Below are 23,210 nucleotides of genomic sequence, written 5' to 3' on the forward strand. Positions count from 1 at the left end.
TGATCCTAATTACTATACCATTTCTCAGTGTCCCAAGCCTAACAACCTGTGCTTCATCATTACCAATTACATTTGCAATGTCCTTGTAATAACGACAGGTGTTGTGATGGTTAAATTAGTGTACTAGTAACCCTGGTTCAAATCCCTTGGCAGGCATGAAACTTATCAGTTAATTTAAAGAAAAGCTAGCCATTTGTAATGTCAGCCACAAAGCAATCAGATTGTAAAAATAAACATTTGGTCACTAATGTCCTTCAAGGGATGAAATCTGCCAACCTTATCCAATATGGACTAAGTTTGATTCCAAACCCACCACTTTGGTTGACTCTGAAATTGCCACCCAGTTCAAATGCAATTAGGTATGACCATTGAGGCCAAGGTCCTGAAAAATGAATAAATAAAAATATCTATGTAACTCATCTCCATTGTTACTGTCATTAAAGATAGAGAATCAATTACCAAAACATAATCTATGATGATGACCCATCGTCCTCATGTAACATTTTGTTATGCCGTTCCTAGTTAAGTTTCTTTCCCTTTCTGCCAGTACATTCATTAAATCCTTCTCTTTGACACAAGGTTTGACAGAGCATTGTTCATTTGTTGTTCAGATAACCTATTTCTGACTAGAGTATAATCTCAAAACTAAAAAAAACTTTCTTAGGATACTTAAAATTGCTTCATACACTTTTGAAATGGTTACTGGTACTTTGAAAGTCAACGTAGCAGCAAGTTTGCACACACCAAGATCCCCAATCAATAAGGCAGTTGAACTGTTTTGGTAGTATTGATTAAGGAATAAATATTACCCAAACCTGTCACAAACTTCATGACAGCACAAAGTATTAACAAAATACCCTCTGTTGGCATTATACATTGAATATATTCTATCCATTGTTACTTAATGCAATGTAAATAATTTGCATGCTTTTTACTGAGCAAGTAATTATGAACTGTATAAAATAACTCCATATTTTAAAGTGTAATTTGTTCTAAATTGTGAGTTCATACCATGGAACAAAGAAGAAAGTGTAATTTATTTTCCTGATCTTTATAAGATTTAGCTTCTCTCCTAATTCTTCAACAGGCAGATGAAAGCCTGACTTTCAAAGCTGACGTGAATATACCAGAGGCTGAGAATATTATTAAACAACAGCAATACATTTTTGGTGACTTTACTGAGCGATTATGGGCTTATTTGACCATACAACAACTCTTAGAGCAGCGGTAAAGTAACAAGAGTTTTCCATCTGACAAACTGCAATATCAAAACACAATTCCAAAAACAATTGATTACTCGATACACCACAGTAATTGAAAGATTAATGTTTTGGTTAAGTCTCAATGAACCTTTGTCATTACTTTCAATGACACTGCTACAAAACATCTCATAATTATTTTGATATCATTTTGATTGGCCGTAGACAAAAATCACATGAATAGTTCACATGATTGCAGGAATGGTTATTTATTTGGGAGCACAGTTACGTATTTATTTCATGGGGTGACAATATGTTACTAAATTAACTTCTATCAATTGTTGTGTTTAGGGTTTCTGCAAGTACAGATGAAAAGAAAATTCTAACAGACAGAGTTCTGGAACTTTCACTGAAGTACAGCTTTGTTACACCACTAACATCAATGGTTGTTACAAAACCAGAGGAAACCAAGAATGAGACCTTCGTGGCTGACAAACCATTGGAAGATGGTAATCTTTGGTTGAAATTACTCTTCATTAACCCCTGATTTTGCAATTGTTTTTCACCTTGACTCTGGTCAGTATGCTATGTCTAAGTTTAACTTTAAGGGCAAAATTTTCGATTAAAATGGAGATTTGATTTATCATTTAAACACCTTTGAGATCCTAAAAATGGAAATAATTCTTCTGAAACCAAACTTAAAACCTTCTAAGAGAATTAGAAATTGAATGTTTATAAATAAATAATGCCTTAAACAAATCAAGACATTTTATGCTACCATTAAAGACAGCTTCATCAATTAATTTTATTGAAAGAAGGCCTTCATCCTCTATGAAATTGCTTCTATTTATTTTTGTTTAACTATAATGCACCGACAAGAAGCTGAAGCTCATTTAGCTTTTCTAAATGAGGATGAACTTTTCGCACTATCTTTTCTTCAGAATGGTACAATACATCCAAGCACAGCCTCAAACAAAGACTGGCACCCTTGAGAATGCACCATTCTCTCTCAACACTGCACTGAAGTGGCAGTCAAAAGAAAGTGCTCCAGCTGGACATGAATCCTCGATCTTCTGCCAAGACCAATTGTTCTGTGTTTAAACATATTGATATTATTTGCAGGAGACAATTTGACAACATTTCATTATTGTTAAGGATTTCCTGCATTGTAAAATAACTGCATCCAATATTGCTACTGATCAGAAAAGAGGAACATTGGTAAGGTGTTCTACAACAAGATACCAAGTTAGGTATAGGCATTATTCATGAATAATATCTCTGGGGAAAGAGGGCAGAGAGAATGAAGGGACTGTGATAAACAGAAGCAATTTTTCTTTAATGGAATTCCCTCATTTGCCTGTTGTAACTTTACTAGAGGAACAGAGGCCCTCATTGAAAAGTCACCTTCATGGTTTCCATGTTAGGAAGGATTAAAACCTCTATGGTGTAAAATGGAAGACACAAATGGCCAGTTGGTTAAAAAGAGAATGAGGGATCTGTTAAAATGTAATTGTTTCATTTGTTTAAATGATTTATTTGGAATGATGCAATGCACAGTTTGGTATGAGACTTGGTTTGAGACTTGGTTTAGAGTCATGTTTATGATATCATGCCACAGGATTCTGGGGCTCTCTGAGAAAGAGAAGGAATAAAGTGCTTTGAGAGTCAGCATATGAGAATAAGCAGATTGAGCATGGAAATACCAAAGGAACCAGAAAAACAGAGACAGCAAGAAACAAGTAGATGTGTTTTACTTCACAAATTCCTCATTGTGAGGGCTCCTGAGAATTGTAATGACTGAGGGGATTTGATGGATGTACAGTCTGCAGATTTAAATTTGGGAAATGAGTAAATTCAGGTGGAAATGTAAAATATTGAGGAAAAAAAGTTGTCCTTGGAAGAAAATGAGTACTTCAATTTATCCATTCTGATTTTAAATAAATAATCAAATATATGTCATGCAATTAATGTTAGAAAATGTGTAACAAAGAAAACTGCTTCAGTAATCTGAGCCATTCACTTTGGTTAATTTACATTATTCAATTAGATGCTTGATTGGCTCAAAGAACTACTTACCTATTACGGTACCAATCAATAATTCAGTTTATTTTGCCCCAAAGAAATGTAATGCTTTAAAGCTGTGACACTTTTGAGGTGGCCTTGAATCATCTAATTCCTAAAACAATGAAGTAAGCACAGCTAGCAATGAATTTAGAATGTCATCAATACCTTAACAAATTATTTAATTCTTCAAAACTGTTGCTAAACTTGACTCCGACAATATTCCGGCAGCTAGGTACACATTAAAAACACATGCCATGAACATTTCCATTTTTTTTTCAGAGAGACCCCCAGCACAAAGATATTACGCTCCTCCGCTATATGCACCAGGTAAATGTTTCTGAAAGTTAGGGAAAGCTGTGAAACCGTTGTAAGAGATGCTTTGTCAAATCAAATATGTGAAGGAAACCCAGCTTATTGCCACCTCAGTTACTGAAGTGTAAAGGATTGGGTTTTGTTGCCTCATTAACAGGATAAGGTGACGGGGAGTCTGCCAGGAGAAGAAGGAATGCAGAGAGAATGACGAGAATGCCAGAGGAGTCAAAAAAAGCAGGATCCCAATAGGAAGCACATATTTCTTTATTCATTCACAGAATTGCTGGTTATATGACGAGACTTCAGAAATGTAATCAGTTACATCACTGAAGAGTTTTATCTACACTTAGTAATTTAAAGAAAGTGAACCTGTAAAATTTAGCAGGTCAAGTAGAATAAGTAAAATATTGGGAAGGAAATTATCCTTGCAATCGTATGCCATGCATCATAGTGTTGATCAAAGAGTGGAAAATAGAGTTTGTAACATGTTTGTGAGGCTTCTTTTTTTAAGAAGAATAAATAATTACATTTGAGTCATGTAACGTTACAAATCAAATTTTTAGCTGTAGAGAATGCAGTAAGATAAGCAAAAACACAACCAAGAACAATTTGAATAGACTATCTTGTGCTACTTGTTGGTTCTGTTAATTAGTTTATGGTGGAGAAGTATATACAAAATGGTAAGATAATTTGAAGCACACATAATCATGAGCTGTTTCTAGAGATGTGATAATGCAAAATGTAAATATGATTTTTGTTTGTTAAATACAGCAGATATTCTCCCCTATGTGGCCACATTAATTATATTCAAGCAATTATGTTTCTATTGACATGCCTGGTATAGGTCCTTATTTCTCTGTAACCCAGAAGATACAGCAGTGAATTTCAATGATGAAATGCCTCAAGCTATTTTAGTTACTTGATTACATATTAATTCCTGTATTTTTCTCTACAGTTCCCGCCTACGCATATGGTAAGATACAATTTTGGCTCTTTCTTATTTCATATCGTAAACTAATACACTTTCAAATGTGTCAACTCACATTTAAAACTGACAGACAGGAAAAGGTCAGGTGATCCATCAATCTTGCTGCATGTTTAGGATGTGAGCATCATGATTAAAAATTTCCTCGGAAAAAACAGCCAGGTAGTCTCCAGAGAGAGGCAAAAAAGGCAAGAGAAATGCTCAGCACCAGCAGGGGAAAATACTCTGGAAAATTTTGACCAACTCCTTCAGCCCAGGAAACCAAAAGGACCAAGCCTTAACTTTAACATCATTAAGCTTTGATATCTGTTGCAGTCAAGAACTGGTCTAGCTCAGTCCTGTAGATATACAAAGAGTCACCACAATCCACATAGTCAACGGCTAATTATCCTTTGGAAAAAAGGAAAGCAGCCTAAAGTCTTGTCTACTCTGGCAGATACATAGATTAGACCCAACTCCCAAATCTGTGTAGCTGGATTAATCTCGGCCATCCAGTTCTTTAATCGTTTTATCAGATTACCGCTATGTCCACATGATTTAAAGTAAGTGGACAACAATCCTTCAGCATATCTGAGCAGCGCTGATTCTTCAAGCTAGAAATAATTTCTGTAGCTCTCTTCTGGACCTTTTTGCAAGGCCATAACATCATCACTTTGTGAGCAGATCAAAATTGCTAAATCAGATTTACTCAAAAAAACATTTTTATTACACCCACGATAACACAACCTCTTAAGTTCCAAAAGTCCCTCAGCTAGCTTTTTAGCCACTTTAGCCTCTCTCAGTTGAATGCTGTTCTCCTTTGAGTTAAATGCCTTCCATGTTTAGAATTCCTTTTATTTTAATTTGATTTGATTTATTGCTCCTCATTCCTAGTTAATCTCATTCCGGATTCTGTCATGTGATCTTCTAACTATTGTCACCTGTTTTAAAATCCTTTCAATTAGAACTCATTTAACCTCAGACACAAGTGTGACACCACTAATTCTGATATAGCATGTATCAATTATGACAGCCTTTCTAAAACAAACTTTACCGCAGAGCTTCAATTTTGCAAAAATGATCTGATTATTACTGTCCTTTGAATGTCCAATGGATATCCATGAATAAATTCACAGATTATGAAGCGCAGGAAGTCATGATCATCAAGTTCAATGTTTCTTCTTTTAAATATTAGAAATGTTGAATGGCTAAGAGCAGATAATTCTGCAGAGAAATTATGTTTTTTAAGACCATAGGATCCAAATGCAGAAACTACCCCAGTCATTTAAAGGTCCAATCTTCTTAAGCACTTCAAGAAGTTCATAGCAGAGTAATTGTTTGTTGAACACAGATTCCTTGCCATATTCAGAAACAATAGCAACAGGAAACAACTGGCTTTCTTTCAAAATTGTTTCACATCTATAAGAATATGTGAATTTGAAGTGTAACAGAATAGAACTTGTTTTATGCAATGATTTCAATGTTCTAAACCTTTAACAACTTTTTGAAGTTGACAGTGATCCTCATTTTATCATTTCAACCAACAACCACAATGATGCCGTTTGTTTCAACATTGATGGGAAGCCTGGTACAGTTCTAAATCTGATCTCAGATCCAGATACAGGTAGGTCCACACTGTGTCTTAACCTGTCACAAGGAAGGGAAATGTAACTGTGGAATTTCAGCATTCCAAAGTGCACCTTGATTTAATGGTGCCTGTAAAACTGTCTTTTATGGCAGCCCTACCAAATTTTTGGCTGCTAAGGTAAGACAAGATAAGGGAAAATATTGCAAATGTCACCCCATTATAATTGTTTTCTGTTCTGGTTGCCCCATAATAGGAAGGATGTGGAGACTATGGAGAGGGTGCAGAAGAGGTTTACCAGGATGCTGTCTGGATTAGAGGGTATGAGCTTTAAGGAGAGGTTGGACAAACTTGGGTTGTTCCCCCTAGGGCATCTGAGGCTGAGGGGAGACCTGGTAGAGGTTTTTAAAATTATGAGAGGCATAGAAAGGGTAGACAGTCAGAATCTTTTTTCCAGGGTAGAAATATCAGTCACCAGTGGACATGCTTTTAAGGTTAGCGGGCAAGTTTTTTTACACAGAGAGTGGTAGGTGCCTGGAATGGGTTACCAGGGGTAGTAGTGGAAGCAGGCAGTTTGGTGGAGTTTAAGAGGCTTTTAGATAGACAGATGAATATGAAGGGAATGGAGGGATATGGATGGTCCACAGGAGGAGGACGTTTAGTATAAATTGGCATCAAAATAGGGGGCCAAATGGCCTGTCCATTGCTGTACTGTTCTATGTTTGTTACCTGTGGTGAATGGTATACAAAATTAAGATTACTGATTTATTGAAGTGCTTTTCCACTTCAGTGTAACAGTCAGGTGAAGTCAGGATTTGAATATGCAGTTGTTTTCGCAGAATAGTTACAATACAAAAGGAGTACATTTGGCCTGTTGAGTCTATACTGGTTCAATGTAAGGAAAATCCAGCTTGTCCAATTCCTCTGGGCCTCTCCCCTTGATCCTGCAACTTTTCTTTTCAGATACCTACTTTTTCCTTCCTTCACTACTCTCCTTGATGTTGCATTCCAGAACCCAACTACCTAATGCATCTATAAATAAAATCCTCATTCCACTTTTGCTTTTCCTTGCCAATCTCTTTCATTTCATTTCCCCCAGTTCTTGAACCCTCCAGAAATGGGAGCAGTTTCTCCTTACCCTGTTGACACCTTTCGCAATTTTAAATCCCCTCACAACCTCTCTTGCAAGAAGAAGAACCCCAGCTTTTCCCATCTTTGCAAAGTTCCTTATTTCTAGAATCAGTTTCGGTGATCTATTTTGCATCTAAAGCCTTTTACATCTGTTCTAAAATGGGGGTAGCCAGAACTGGACACAATACTCCAATTTTGGTTGAATCATGACTAATGTTTGCCTCTATTTATAAGTCCAGGGCCCCATATGTTTTCTCACCCACTTTTTCAACCAGTCCTGCCATTTTCAACAAGCTGCTCACCTTTACCCCAATCTCTCTTCACATTTCTGAACATCAAATTTTACCTGCCAACTTTCCACCCATTCCAAAAGCTATCTATATCTCTTTGATATACAAATTAACTCCCTTCTGTAAATACTGCCTTTGTAATTCCTCTTTTGCAGAGATCTTTTAGATGATTGACCTGGTGCCTGCATTACTCCCTCCTTTATTTCCTGCTCACTGGGCTCTCTAAAGTAGCTTTCCAACATTAAGGGACATTCGATAGGATATTTGTATGTCTCCAAAAATAAAACCCTGCCAGTCTGGACGTCAAGGCCACCTCACTAAGTTCTGTACTTTCCTTACTACTTTTACAGATTTTAAAACCATTGTAGATTTATAATCAATTCAACCCAATTAATGTTGTAAGAATTTATCAACTGCTTAGGACCACAGTGATAATGTTATACAAAACTCACAAGCAGACACATATGTATTTTCTTCACAAATATTTCTTGTTTTGTCCTGCTTCTATATAATAATATGTTTTGAACAATGCTGAAATGTAAGGTAAAAGTTCCATAGTACTTTATTCCATACAGAGAAAATATTATCTACTTTTCATATAAAAGCAGAAAATACCAGAAATATATAACAAATCAATTAACATCTAAAAAGGAGCAAGACATTTGGATGTGTAACAGTAAAACAGACTGTCACAGAGTCATTCAACATGGAAACAGGCCATTCGGCCCACTATGTCCATGCAGACCAGTGGGTACCCATCCGTATTGATCCCATTTTCCTGCAGGTGGCCTATAGCCTTCTATGACTAGGTGATTCAAGTGCTTGTCTGAACACTTCTTAAATGCTGTCAGTGACTCTTCTTCCACCACTCTCTCCAGCAGTACATTCCAGTACTCACCACTCTCTAGGTGAAAATGGCCCCCCTCTAAATCTCTCGCCCATTACCCTAAAGAATGATCAGTGTATTTCCTGAGTTTTATCCTTTGAGTCGGTACATATATCAATAATATTATATTTTACAAGGGAGGTCCTTAGAAATTCCATAACTGAGATTTTCATACCCAAGATGATCTATCCAACTGCCAGACTTTCCTTTTTCACAGCTACAAATAATTCAGCTGTTCTGGGAAATCATAAGTTAGCTGGTTTATCACTTGTTCCCTTTCATCATACTGGTAATTAAATTCTATGATAAGATGATTCAATTAATATATTCTTAAATTTACATTAAGGTTTTGTGGTAAATGGCCAGTTGATAGGGGATAAGAAAATAGAAAACAACAAAAAAATAAATACCTACTTTGGAAAATTTGGAATTATGAACAACAACATGGATGTAAAATTTGAAGTATCGACTGAAGCAATCACAGTGTTTCATGGAGAAGACAAAATGATTTTCCCATGGTCAGCAACAGCATCTTTAACAAAACAGAGGTATGATTTATCCCATAACTTAGCATTGTTCTTTCAGGAAACAGACAGTGGCAACACAATTAAAAATATAGCCATGGTTCTAATTTGTATGAAATTCCTTGCAAATCAAAAACTAATTTGTATAACTTTGATAGACACTTGGTTTATATTTGGAAGTTTTGATTTATAAGAATATACATAGAAAAATATCCAAAGCAAAAGTGCTAATAAGAATTAAGCTGACATCACACAAACCAGATTGAACAGCAGTATTACTACAGGAAAATATCTAAGTGATAGGTATGAGGTCATCGGTGGAGAACATCACTGGATCTGAGCAGTGGGCCTGGGCAAGTAAGATTCAGCCCATAACCCTACCACTGTCTCAACTCCCTAGGGTTACCAGTCCCACCTAATTATTGAAGCCTAAACTAGGCAATTCACAGCTTTGGTGTCATATTTGACACAAACTAGGTTTCCATCCACATATCTACTATTAAAGCTGGTTACCTTCACCACCGTTGCTCAGCTGCCTACATCTTAATTAACCTAATTAGCAATGCTTCAGTTTTAAAATCCTCATTGATATTCTCAAGTCCGTCCATGTACTTGTGACCCCAACTTTGCTTCCTCTTCCTACCCTAACAATCTTCTTTGCTCATACATTTCTGGTCTCTTCCACCCTCTGAATTTTAATCACTGCACAAATGGGGTTGAACATCAGATGCCTTGGCATAAGCTCTGAAACTCTGTCCCTTAAGTACCCTGCTTTCCTCCTTTGACCAGCTCAATTGCCTTGTTCTCTCCCTGTGGTTCAGTTTAAAATTATTTAATGATACTCCTGTTAGGTGACTTACTTTAGAGATGCTTGTTGCTGTGATTGCTTCATGGAGAGATTGAATGCAGCATACCTAGTGGCCTGTGATAAAGAAGATTAAGACTGAGAAGCTGTCCACTCAAGGAAGACTTGGATGCATAGGTGACAACTGATAGCAAGAATCAATCAGTATAAGATACACATATTGAGTGGCGTTTTGTGGATTACCTTTTTATTAAAGGGTATAATGAAATAGGTTATTAAAATAGGATTGAAAGCTTTATTTCCACTCATTCAAGATATCAATGTGAACCCAGCCTAACTTGTTGCATTTATTTCATAGCTTCTCAATCTCAATTGTGAAAGAAAAAAATGTCACAGTGGACAATCGGAGATGATGTACATTTGTTATTTACTGCATCGTGTCTGGAAATATCATCCTCTACACAGAGACTTTATGGGAATTTATACACTTGAGAGCCACAGGCTCTCAAATATGACCCATGGATTACTTGGTATGTGGAATAGTCACTTGATGAAACATTGAGCAGCACTATAAGGTGTTATAGTTCTTGTATGACAGTGGTCTTACAAATTTCTTTGCTTAAAAAATTATTGACACACAATTCATGCCTATAATGACAGTGAAAATTACATTCCTCATTATTATTACGATCTGTCCTCAGCCTTCTCCACTGCCATAGGAGCAGAATTAGGCCATTCAGCTCATTGAGTCTGCTCACCATTCGATCATGGCTGATTTATTTTTCCCTCTCAAACCCATTCTTCTCCCTTCTCCCCGTAACCTTTGACGCCCTTACTAATCATGAACCTATCAACCTCCACTTTAAATATACCCAAGGATTTGGCCTCCCCAGCAGTCTGTGGCAATGAATTTTACAGATTCACCACCCTCTGTCTAAAGAAATTCCTCCTCATCTTTGTTCTAAAGGTACATCCTTTTATTCTGAGGCTGTGCCCTCTGGTCCTGGACTCTCCCGCAGCTGGAAACATCCTCTCCACGTCCACTCTATCCAGGCCTTTCAATATTCGGTAGGTTTCAATGAGAACCCCTCCATCCTTCTAAACTCCAGCGAGTACAGGCCCAGAGCCATCAAACACTCTTCAGATGTACGGGTTAGGAAGTTGTGGGCATGTTATGTTGGTGCCGGAAGTGTGGCGACACTTGCAGGCTGCCCCCAGAACAATCTACACAAAAGGTGCATTTCACTGTGTGTTTCGATGTACATGTAACTAATAAAGATATCTTATTATATGCTAACCCTTTCAACCCCGGGGTTATTCTCGTAAACCTCCTCTAGACCCTCTCCAAAACCAGCACATCCTTCCTTAGATATGGGGCCCAAAACTGCTCACAATACTTCAAATGTGGTCTGACCAATGCCTTACGAAGCCTCAGCATTACATCCTTGCTTTTATATTCTAGTCCTCCCGAAATGAATGCTAACATTGCATTTGCCTTCCTTACTACTGACTCAACCTGCAAGGTAACCTTTAGGGAATCCTGCACTAGGACTCCCAAGTCCCTTTGCACCTCTGATTTCTGAATTCTCTCCCTGTTTAGAAAATAGTCTACACCTTTATTCCTTCTACCAAAGTGCATGACCATACACTTCCCTACTCTGTATTCCATCTGCCACTTCTTTGACCATTCTCCCAACCTGTCCAAGTCCTTCTGCAGACTCCCTGCTTCCTCAACACTACTTGCCCCTCCACCTATCTTTGTATCATCTGCAAACTTGACCACAAAGCCATCCATTGCGTCATCCAGATCATTAACATATAACGTGAAAAGCAGCGGACCCAACACTGACCCCTGAGGAACATAACTAGTCACCGGCAGCCAACCAGGAAAGGCCCCCTTTATTCCCACTCTTTGCCTTCTGCCAGTCAGCCAATCTTCTATCCATGCTAGTACCTTTCCTGTAATACCATGGGCTCCTATCTTGTTTAGCAGCCTCATGTGCAGCGCCTTGTCAAAGGCCTTCCGAAAATCCAAGTATGTAACATCCATTGACTCTCCTTTGTCTATCCTGTCTGTTACTTCCTCAAAGAAATCCAACAGATTTGTCAGGCAACATCTCCCCTTAAGGAAGCCATGTTGACTTCAGCCTATTTTATCATGTGCTTCCAAGTACCCCAAACCTCATCCTTAATAATGGACTCTAATAGCTTACCAACCACAGTAGTCAAGCTAACTGGCCTATAATTTCCTGTCTTTTGTCTCCCTCCCTTTTTAAAGAGTGGAGTGACATTTGCGATTTTCCAGTCCTCCGGAACCATTCCTGACTCTAGTGATTCTTGAAAGATCACTACTAATGCCTCCATAGTCTCTTCAGCTCCTTCTTTCAGAACCCTGGGGTGTAGTCCATCCGATTCAGGTGCCACAGTGAGGCCAAATGCAAATTGGAAGCAAAGCACCTCTTCTTCCACTTAGGTATCTAATGACCCAATGGTATGAACATTGAATTCTACAGCTTCAGATAACCTACACCCCCGGGGACCTTTCCCACTTCCACCAGTCCACCCAGGGTCTCTCTCACTTTGTTCACCTTTTCTATCTTACCCCCACCCCCCTGCCGTTACATAAACTCATCACCTGGTTCTGTCTGCCCATTATTCCACCACCCCCCCCCCATCTTATTCCAACTATCACCTACCAGCCTCTTGTCTCACCCCTCCCTCTCACCTCTTTACACTGACTATCTTTCCTCTACCACCTCAGTCCTGATGCAGGGCCTCGACCTGAAACGTCGACCATCCCTTTGCTGCAGCATCTCAGATGCTGCTTGACTTGCTGAGTACTTCCAGCAGTTTATTTTTTGCTCCAGATTCCAGCATCTGTAGTGTCTTGTGTCTCTTTAGTTATATAATACTGAATTAAAACTGAATGAGCAGATTAGTTCAGTCATTCATTCATGAAATAATTAGTGAAAACTTAAGTTCTTTCCAGTTAAGGGGATATCAATCCATAAATAATGGTGATTATGACATAGGAGTTTATCCATTCCAAGCTTTATTTAAAGTTACTTTTAATCAAATAAGTGATTTAGCTTAGAAAATACTTTTTATACTGAATCAAATCACCATCAAGCTCTTGCTCACAAAGCACTATCCTTACAAATGTTTGTTTTAATCACAATTTAGCAACAACTTCTTGATCATATGAATCAGAATGCCTTCCTCACAAATAAAATTAACTAAAAGCTGCATTATTCCCTCTGGGCATCCTACACTTATGTGTTTCTCAATTTGCAGTTAAATGAATTTTCCTTTACTCTGATGCAGGCCAGTTTTACCATGGAGTGAATGCTGAGGTTTATAACATTCGCCCTGCCTTAGATCAAGACAAACCTGATGCAACAATGATTGTGAAGGGTGAAAAACTCAGAGTCACAAGGTATTACATCCAAGATAATGAAAACTATTTATTTGTCCTATTCAATATTTTAAAAATTTCTGTGGACTTCTTACCTGAGTTTTTATTCTTGTCTTCCAGGGGGTACCAGAGAGATTTCAGACTCAATCCAAAGCAAGGTACCAGAATTCCATGCTGGTTTGTTCACTACAATGGAAAAGGACTTATTGATGGAACCCCTACCGACTATGTTGTTTCTTCGATATTTGATTCTGTTTATCCAAGATTTGAGATCAGATGGTGAAAGTGTATCCCTTTGGTATCCCTTTCCTAGCTTTATTGTTCAATCACTACATATTAAAAATCATACAGCTGCACACATTTCCTCTCCTTCCATTGTAGATCTTTGCATTAATTTATAATGGAAGCTCAGATTTAGCTGGTGAATGTCAAGCATGGCACTAGGTGACAGAAGGTATGCACCAATTCTCATCCAGTAATTAAAAAGCAACTGCTTGGCTATCAATTGCCTTTGCAGGTTCAATTATGTATTCATCTAACAGCAGCACATGTTAGTATAGATTGAGCTCCTTGCCAACTGAATTGGGAAGGATTTAAGGAAGAGTATCTGGCAAGTTTCCTGGTTTGATTCAATAACCACTTTGACGTAATACTAATGACTCTAGAGGCAATGACACCAGAACAAGTGATATTCCAGTTCCAGTGGAGACAATGAATGGAGGGAGAAGTTTCAGCAGTGCTCCCTATGGTGAAGGAACACCACACTAATTTTTGCATATGGGTAACTCCAGTTTGAATAAGCAGTTCAAAAGATCCTGAGATCCAGCAGTAACCGGTGGTTCCAGTAGCATTTTTGATAGAAGAAACTTTTGATTTAGGGAACTCCAAAGGGAACACTGAACAATGCCTCTGGTGCTTGTTATCATACAGAAGGAGGCCTTTTGGCCTATTGTGTCTATGTTGACTCTCAGAAGAGCAATCCCTTGGGACTATCCACCTTTCATTATTTCCATGTAGTTCAGCAACTTATTCTTTCTCACATGTCCATTAAGTCCCCTTTGATTTGTTTTCCACTTACATACATGGAGTATATATTTGAGCTGTGGGAGGAAACCAGAGCACCTGATGGAAACCCATGCAATCAAGAGGAGAACATGCAAACTTCACGCATACAGGACCTGAGGTCAGGATCGAATGTGGATCACCTGAGCCGAGAGCCGGCAGACTGACTACTGCACCCCCACCCATCCATACTAGCTTCAAAAAAATATGTGTCTGTCGGGAAGTGGCAAAGCTCTGACACTAATACTGCTCTACATAAATAAAGATTCTGCACACAATCAAATAAAATACGTAATTCTGAATAGATACTCTTACACAGAGGAATGAATACTTTAAACTTATTCTTTTAATTTCAATATATGTGCATTGTTGTTTTTGCTGCTTTGTTTGTGTTTTCTAATTTTCCATTAAATTGACTCCTATATTCCAAAATTTCTCAAGACAGATTTTCTGTCTAACTTTAGATTTAGTTACTCACACTTCACTTGAATGCAGGTTGGAGCACTGGTTTCATGTTTTGTTTAGCTACGGTCCAATTCAGATTGATCTTTTTTCTGACATTTCCTTTCATTCATTGACCTTCACACAGTATTGTCCACTTGTGACACTTTCCCTTAACAGTTCCTTTCCACTCAGCACATCCTTTCTCATAAAGAAAAAAATCTGGCCACAACCAGGTCACAGGAATAGCAGAGAAACATATTTTGTTTCTGTACTGTAAGGGAATGATGGGGAGAATTTTACAAGAGAAAGTATGTATAACCCACAAATTAATATAGAAAATAAAAAGGCTGCATTAAAGTGAATAATGAAGCTTTTATCTGACAATCATTCAAAATTCAGTCAATGTCACAAAATATGGAGAGAATTCAGGAATGAAATAACATTAACGTTAATTTGTCAAAGCTGTTCAGAAAGTATTAGTTCATCTTGAAATGGAAGGCTTAATGTTATATTCCACTTCAAAAAAGAGGAAATAAAAGAAAATGCATTTATATAGTGCTCTTTTCAGTTTAAGATCTTCCAAATCATTTTATAGACAACTGAGTACTTTCAGAGTCAATGGATTTGAATACATACAGGTAACAACTAATAGTCTCACACAATTTTAATGCAAGCAATCAATTTCTCCCCAATTTTCAGGACATTTAGGAAGGCAAAAGTTAACCTGCAACAATTAGCAGGGATTTGCATTGGGTGCCTCACTTTTTTTAACCAAACTGTTCAATGAAGTCAATGGGTTTATAGAAGCAAAATAAATGCAATCCAAGCACATGGATTTATTAAGTTTTCGGGATGGGAATATATACTTCGTCTAGACTTGAAAACAATAGTGGTCGATACACTTCCTTCAAGGCACAAAGGTGAGGAGGTTACTAAAGGGGGGGCTGAAAGTTTGGAAAGAATTTGAGAAATTAGCATTTAAGAGAGAGATTAAGATGAGAAGAAAAATATTAACGAGGTGGACACGTTAGATCAGAATTGAGGCAATGTGTAGTAAGCAATTGCACATGCTGAAACATAGAACATAGAACATTACAGCACAGTACAGGCCCTTCAGCCCACAGTGTTGTGCCGACAGTTTATCCTGCTCTAATATCTATCTAACCCTTCCCTCCCACATAGCCCTCCATTTCTCTATCATTCCCATCATTCCCATGGATGACATTTGACGTCCCATGTCAACTCGCCTCAGCATCTATGGATGACAGTCAATTAATTAGCTCTGATCTGAGACAAATTATGGGCTGCAAAAACATGACACAGAATGCAGTTGTGTTTTGTGATCTTCACAATCCATTACAAATTTCTGTGATTTCAGTTTACTTTGAAGAATGTTATCTTCAGAAGGCTTCTAAAAATTTCTTCAACCGTTTCTTGCATCTATCCCAAATTCTCAGGTTTTTTCTTTGGTGCTTGGCATCCACCATTTCCTACAAATGACAAAGCCCCTCAAGACATTTCCAAACATCGAGAACACTAGGCTAATGCAATTTGTAACATAGCAAGCGAAGAATGAATGATATCAATGGCTATACATATATTGTATTGTCTTTATTCAAGACAATACTGGCTAAATCACAAAACAATTCTAGGCTTTCTCATACGTATTCTCTCTCCACCTATGTGATTTGAAACTACATGTTTACGGGAACTGACACTGAAAAATGAGGCACAAAGTACACTGAATTGTCATCCCATGTTAACTCTTCTCAGAGCATCTCTGGGTGACAGTCAATTAATTAGCTCTGACCTGAGACAAATTATGAGCTGCAAAAACATGCCACAGAATCCAGTTGTGTTTTGTGATCTTCACAATCCATTACAAAATGAATTTTTATCCTAAGAATATCAGTCAAATTCAGCTCCAAATCCTATAGGTCAAAGAGCCAAGTGCCAGCCAAAATTCCCAGCTTCTCTCTCCATAATTGTCTTTCCTTCAATATTTTTTCCTTGTTTACTTGCTGAAGCTCACTCAGTTGATATCTGTCAATCTCACCCTTTTGCTCAAACACCCACACTTCTCCTTAGGCAGTCCCTCAGGGTTGAGGATGACTTGCCTGCGTTCCAGTTGAGTGCATGCTGAAGACTTCTATGTGGGATATGCAGACTCTACCACAGGGGGGCAGATGGGACTTGATTAGATGGGTAGATGGCTGGTTTGGAACATTGTGCGTTCCTTTTGCTGTTTGTGCATAGCTTCCACACGCTCCAGTTGCAGAACCTCCAGGTACTCAATGCTTTGCTTGATGTTCTTTCTCCATTTTGATCAGTCTCAGGCTAGGGACCTCTACGAGTCTGTGAGGATGTTACAACCTTTAAAGGTTTGCTCCATCCTTCTGCAAGTGTCATGCTATCATGTAGGGCAGATGAAGGAAATTGTTTCAGAAGTCTGGTGTCAGTCACACAGGCAGAACTGACAAAGTGTAATCAGAGGCTCGATACTAGATATGTTGGCCTGGCATTGGTTCACTTATCCTACCACACATATGCATGTACACATGATTTAATACTGTCTTTATTTTCTGCTATAAATTTGTGCCTTGAAGGAATGTATATTGAAAATCATTTACTTTTTTTAAATGCCAACCATTGCTCATTCACTGATATCCTTGAATGTGGTTTCCCAATCTCCTCCAAGTAACCTGCCCTCATACCTTCATTAATTCTGTTGCTTAGATTGAAAACCTAGTTTCAGATTGAACTACGTCACATTAATACAAAATTCTAACATATCATGGTCACTCTTCCTTTGGAGCCCCTTTCCACAAATTTATTAATTAAGCTTTTCTTGTTGCACAGTACAGATTTAAAATACCCAGTGGCCTGGCACTTTTGTAACAGAAATGTTTAGAATCATAGAGCCATACAGCATAGAAATGGGCCCTTCGACCCAACACATCCATGCTGACCTTTTGCCCATCCCATTTGCCCATATTAGGACCATATCCTTCTATGCCTTGCCTATTAAAATCCCTGTCCAAGTGCCTCTTAAACGTTGTGATAGTATCTAACTCCACCACATCCTCTTGCAGTGATTTCCAGCTATCGATCACTCTGTCTAAAAAACTTTCTCCTCAAGTCTCATTTAAAACTCCTTCTTCTTATCTTAAACCTCTGCCCTCTTGTTTTTAATGCCCCTACCATGGGAGAAAGATTCTGAGTATCTACACTAACTATGCCCCTTATAATTTTATTTACCTCTCTCAGGTCACCCCTCAGCCTTCTTTGCTCAGGAGAAAACAAGACTAGTCTATCCATTCTCTCCCCATAACTCAAGTCCTCCAATCCAGGCAACATCCTGGTGAAATTCCTCTACACTCTCTCCAATGCAACCTCATCCTTCCTGTACCAGAAAGGAAATACTAGGAGTATTGCGTGCAACCAGAACTGCACACAATACTCCTAGTGCAGTCCAACCAGTGTTTTGTAAAGTTGCAACATAACGTCCCAACTTTTATGTTCTATGCCCCCACCTCTAAAGGCAAGCATGCCACATGCCTCCTTCACTACCCTATCTACTTGTATTGCCACTGTCAGGGAACTATGGACTTGAACTCTTCTGTTTATTGGCCCATGCCTGAATTGTACTTGCATCTTGCTGCATGGACTGGCTCATTTGCTGAGAAGTTGCAAGTAGATCTGAACATTGTTCCACCATCAGCAAACATATCCAATTCTGACCTACTGACTTCCTAGTGATGTCCTGGGGCTGGGCAGATTGACCCCCAAAATCACAACCATCTTCCTTTCTATGAGGTATGATTCCAGCCACTGGAGTATTTCCCCCTAGTTGGCAGTCACTCTCACCTCATCTCTAGAATCCAGCCTTTTGGTCCATGTCTTGGGGTCTGGAGCCTGGTCCTGGTGAAACCCAAAACTGGGCATCAGTGAGCATAAGGGGGCTTCTTCAAAATGGTGGATGTGTTCCATTATGCCATTGTGCTGTTTTCTTTGTTAATTCTATTTGATTTGGATAGTGTTCAATCAGATAATCTTCAACCGATGGAGAGTTGGAAGTAATCTGCCAATGACACCATTTATTTCTGGTTGCTTCGTTGAGCAGGTGCCAAAGGTACATCCTTGAAGATGATGAGTTTTTTCAGTCTTAATTATGCAGGTTGGAAATTCACCTGCTTCCCCCTCCCTTTGTAAATGGGTCAGTCTCTTTTATTAATTTCAGTAGGGTTCTAGGCTTCTGGTAGGACCTGATTTAGACATTAATCGGACCCCCTGTTTATCCTCTTCTGGAGGCTGCTCATTTGCCACAACCACCACACTAAGACCCTGCCATGCTCAGAGGCGGCAGCTCTGGCTTATGGAATCGTCGTCTCTTCGGTGGCTGTCATTTGCCTTTGATAGAACGGGCGGAAGTTTTGCCATGCACACACCTTGGCAGAGAAAATTTTGAAAAGCAGCATTCTTTCTTTTTTTTTAACCAATCTCTGGAAAGGCAATTATTCGAAAATAGACTAAATTTATCGTTGTTAAATTCATCACTCGTAAAAGTGAGTGACTTATAAACTCAATGACCAAATAACTAATTTAATTTTAGTTCATTATTGAGCTCCTATACAGATTATACTTCAAAGTATTTAGGTTGTAAGTTTCCTAAAACATCTGTGTTTGCTTTAAAAATACAATTTGTTTACCTTACCATGGTTTGTCAGAACAACACTTACTGGCAATTGTAGGAATAACGTCAACACCACTGCTATTTATTAACAAAATGCTGAATAAAGTCTATGACTTGCTTTTCAGCAGGGCATTGTTCAAAATGAAGACCACATTGTCCCATTTTTTATTAATTTCTATTCCTGTATTAATATCCTCTGATTTCATATTAACAGAAGTAGACCATCATAAGGTAATCTACAATTTATTCCATGAAGTCTTGATAATAATTTTTTTAATTCATTGAATTATTGTTTGAACTGTTTCTTTTTAATTTGTGCAGAGTGATTATGTGAATCCTTGGTCAAATGTTTTGAAGCTGTCCCAAAGAACACTGAAGGTATAAAGAAGTAAATCTGCGCATGTGATATTTCTGTTCCACTTAATCACTGTGCAATCTTTCCTCAAGAGAGATATAAAAAAGGAATAAACCTTGATCATAACTTTCAATTATTTGATTTTTTTTGTAAAACCAATCATACTGCACTTTTTCCTCACTACAGTTGAAAGTATTTTCTAACCATCAAGCCTCTCACCAAAAGGAGGTCGACATGCCATGGTGCAGATCAATTTTTCCAATGAATTTGCATGCAAGACTAAACTAATCCCCAATCTTTGGCTTAGTTTATAACCTTCTGGTCACTGTACAGCGTCTAATTTGTCTCTATGGCATGTACTGCTTCAATTCAATGTGAGTTTTATTTTGCTTTGGTGTCTATGTTCCATTGGCGACACCAATCAGCAGTTCAGGGAAATTATTACAGTAAAGGATCAAAGATTAAGATGCCATTATTACAAGTTTAGCCACATGTAATTATGGTGATGGTGTAGCGCATCATTAATTACATTGGTAGTGGTTAAATGACTGTACCAGAAACCCAGACTAATAATCTAGAGATTCAAGTATCTCCAGTATTTTCTGCTTTTAGTTCAGATTCTTGGTCTTCAGCTTTTTAATTACTGGAGAGTTTTGATCTGATTTTTTGAAGAAGTGTCACCAAGTCTAGGTCTCCGGTAAATCACAGGCCTGGACTAACAATGTAGGGACCGGAGTTCAAATCCCACCATGGAGTGTGGAATTTAAAGTCAGTTGATAATCTAGAATTTAAAAAAACTGGTCATTACCAATGATGACAATAACAATCTATTGGATTGACGTACAATCCCATCTGATTCAATAATGGCCGCTAGAGGGGGAAGTCCATCATCTTTACCTGCTCTGGCTTATATGTGACAAACCACCAATGCGGCTAACTCTAAGTGGCCAAGCAAGCGACTCTGGTCATCCAACTCAGGATGCTGGCCTTGTCAATAATGCCCAGGTCCTGAAATACCACTGTAATGTAATGATGCTATATCACTGTGCCTATTTCCTACAACATTCATAGTTCTTTCAAGTAGTACTTCAATGATGATGAATGTTCCAGGTTTGTTTTATGCTAGAATAACAGAAAAATAATCAATTTAAACATGTGCGGGTAAGATTTGATGTCATCTTCAGGTTGGATAATTATTGCAAATCATTAGTACTCTTTTTGTAAGGTTTAAACTTTTTATTTAATCCTTATGGATTCATGCAGTACATTAGTTGATTCACTGGATTGTCTTATCAAATGCAAGTCTGTAACATGTATTGGTGTTAAATGGGCTGGTTATTGTGGCCAGCAGCAAAGGGATGATGCTTGTCATTCCTCTCAAAGAAAACTGTGACTTAGGTACTTAGATATATCAATTTCCCTGTTCTGGAGTGCCTTTCATTTCGCCAGCTATAGGGCATGGCTGGCATCCAGGAATAACAAAGTCATTCATCAAACTGAGCACCCAATCAGATTGAAAAATAAGCACAAAATACAGACTAAAATTATTATTTTACAGAAAGCAAAGTAAAAATTGTGAGTACACAGGGAATTAATCTCAGAGATGAAAAATTATTAACAAACTTTAAAAACAATAAATTGGTTTCCTTTTAAAAATAGTCGTAATATTTTTTATCATGGAATGGGCCACAGTTACAAAATGAGAAATTATTCCAAGGCAACTGAGAATTACTGTGTAGATTATAAACACACACACAATTGAGACTTAATATGCAATTACACATCATTCCAAAAGACTATTGGAGCCAAAAAAACACAGCTGCTGGAAATCCAAAAACACGAAATAAAGAATACTAGATGCATTCAAAAAGATTTAGCATTTTCAATGGACATTATCAACTTATTTATACCTAGATTGTTGTCGTTCCTAATGAATCACCAATTCTGTATCGATTGTACATGTGCCCTGAGAAGAATAGGGTATCACTGCAACTTCCTGAATTTTCTCTTATGTTTCTGTGACCACCAGGTTTAAACAGTAACTCCTGAGCACTCAGTTTCACCCACATTACATCCACAAATTCTCAGCAATCAGTAAAAGGAACCATTGTTTATTAACTAATCTATTTTATAACGGAGAAGGGAAAACTTTACAGCATGGTATTGTGCTTACTTTTCTAAGGACAATCATCTCTTTCTTTGGAACGTGACTTATTCCATTTGCCTGTATAACTTGTGTTGTATGATGCAAGCATCTTGTAACATTGATGTGTTTGTTGATCCTTTTCTTGGCTGGAAACAGAAGAGGAGCACAGCGGACGGCAGAGCAAAAGTAGGTTTGATTTCTCTGACATTATTTATTTCAGTAAGAGTGTCCGTTCCTTTTCCATGTGCTGGGTGATAATACTTCTGCCAGTCTTGTCAAATACTCTTCTTTGAATAATAGTTTGACTGGATTTATTTTGATGGTTTTGTACCATTCAAACTCCATCACCATTTACAGTAAAAATATTGGGCTGGATTGTCCTGGACCCTGCCTGGTAGCATGATTTATTACCTACACTGCCCCCTATATGCATGTGTCTGATGCGGAAGGCAGAACGAACTGCACCCAAGGGACATCTGACAAGGTGGAGCTGGCTCTAAGGTGCAAGTAGGTGGCAGAGATCATTTCCTGAGACTCTGCTCCCAGAATGTTATGATAATCTTTGCAGAGGACACAAAAATTGGTCACATTGTGAATTGCATGGAAGATCGCCAAAGGATATAGCGGGATATAGATCAGTTGCAGATATGGCGGAGAAGCAGCAGATGGAGTTTAATCCAGACAAGTGTGAGGTTCTGCACTTTGGAAGATCTAACATAATGGGAGAGTACACAGTTAATGGCAGGATCCTTAACAGCGTTGATGAACAAAGGGATCTTGGGGCTCAGGTACATGTGTCCCTAAAAGTCACTGCACAGGTTGATAGGGTGGTAATGAAGGTGTATGGCATGCTTTCCTTCATTAGTTGAGGCCTTGAGTTCAAGAGTCAAGAAGTTATGTTACAGCTTTATAAAACTCTGGTTAGGCCACATTTAGAGTATTGCGTTCAATTCTGGTCACCTCATTATAGGAAGGATATGAAGGCTTTGGAGAGGGTGCAGAGGAGGTTTCCAAGGATGCTGCCTGGTTTGGAGGACACGTGCTATGAAGAGAGGTTGGACAAGCTGGGGCTGTTTTCTCTAGAGTGGCGGAGGCTGAGGGGAGATTTGATAGAAGTTTATAGAATTATGAAAGGCATAGACTGAGTAGGTAGCCAGTATCTTTTTCCCAGAATTGAAATGTCTAGTACTAGAGAGAATGTATTTAAGGAGAGAGGGAGAAAGTAGAAAGGAGATGTATGGGGCAAGTTTTTTGCACAGAGTGGTGGGGACCTGGAATACACTGCCAGGGGTGGTTATAGAGGCAGATAGTATAGGAACGTTTAAGGGACTCTTA

General features: G+C 38.3%; 2 protein-coding genes across 2 annotated transcripts in view; both read left to right on the forward strand.

Annotated features, from left to right (window-relative positions):
* The window catches only part of LOC127571101 (inter-alpha-trypsin inhibitor heavy chain H3-like), a 37,767-nt gene extending 27,510 nt beyond the window's left edge, over positions 1 to 10,257 (forward strand). The window contains exons 14-20 of the mRNA XM_052017165.1: positions 1,088 to 1,227; positions 1,551 to 1,708; positions 3,543 to 3,590; positions 4,531 to 4,548; positions 6,050 to 6,163; positions 8,778 to 8,979; positions 10,119 to 10,257. Coding sequence (XP_051873125.1) covers positions 1,088 to 1,227; positions 1,551 to 1,708; positions 3,543 to 3,590; positions 4,531 to 4,548; positions 6,050 to 6,163; positions 8,778 to 8,979; positions 10,119 to 10,173 — 735 coding nt within the window. The 3' untranslated portion in view covers positions 10,174 to 10,257. The remainder of the gene's footprint in view (positions 1 to 1,087; positions 1,228 to 1,550; positions 1,709 to 3,542; positions 3,591 to 4,530; positions 4,549 to 6,049; positions 6,164 to 8,777; positions 8,980 to 10,118) is intronic.
* A 9,234-nt stretch (positions 10,258 to 19,491) lies between these two features.
* LOC127571108 (inter-alpha-trypsin inhibitor heavy chain H3-like) overlaps positions 19,492 to 23,210 on the forward strand; it is a 59,468-nt gene continuing 55,749 nt past the window's right edge. Inside the window, exons 1-3 of the mRNA XM_052017174.1 lie at positions 19,492 to 19,605; positions 19,696 to 19,752; positions 22,032 to 22,061. Coding sequence (XP_051873134.1) covers positions 19,516 to 19,605; positions 19,696 to 19,752; positions 22,032 to 22,061 — 177 coding nt within the window. The 5' untranslated portion in view covers positions 19,492 to 19,515. The remainder of the gene's footprint in view (positions 19,606 to 19,695; positions 19,753 to 22,031; positions 22,062 to 23,210) is intronic.

The sequence above is a fragment of the Pristis pectinata genome, chromosome 6 (genome assembly GCF_009764475.1).
Source record: "Pristis pectinata isolate sPriPec2 chromosome 6, sPriPec2.1.pri, whole genome shotgun sequence".
Taxonomy (NCBI): domain Eukaryota; kingdom Metazoa; phylum Chordata; class Chondrichthyes; order Rhinopristiformes; family Pristidae; genus Pristis; species Pristis pectinata.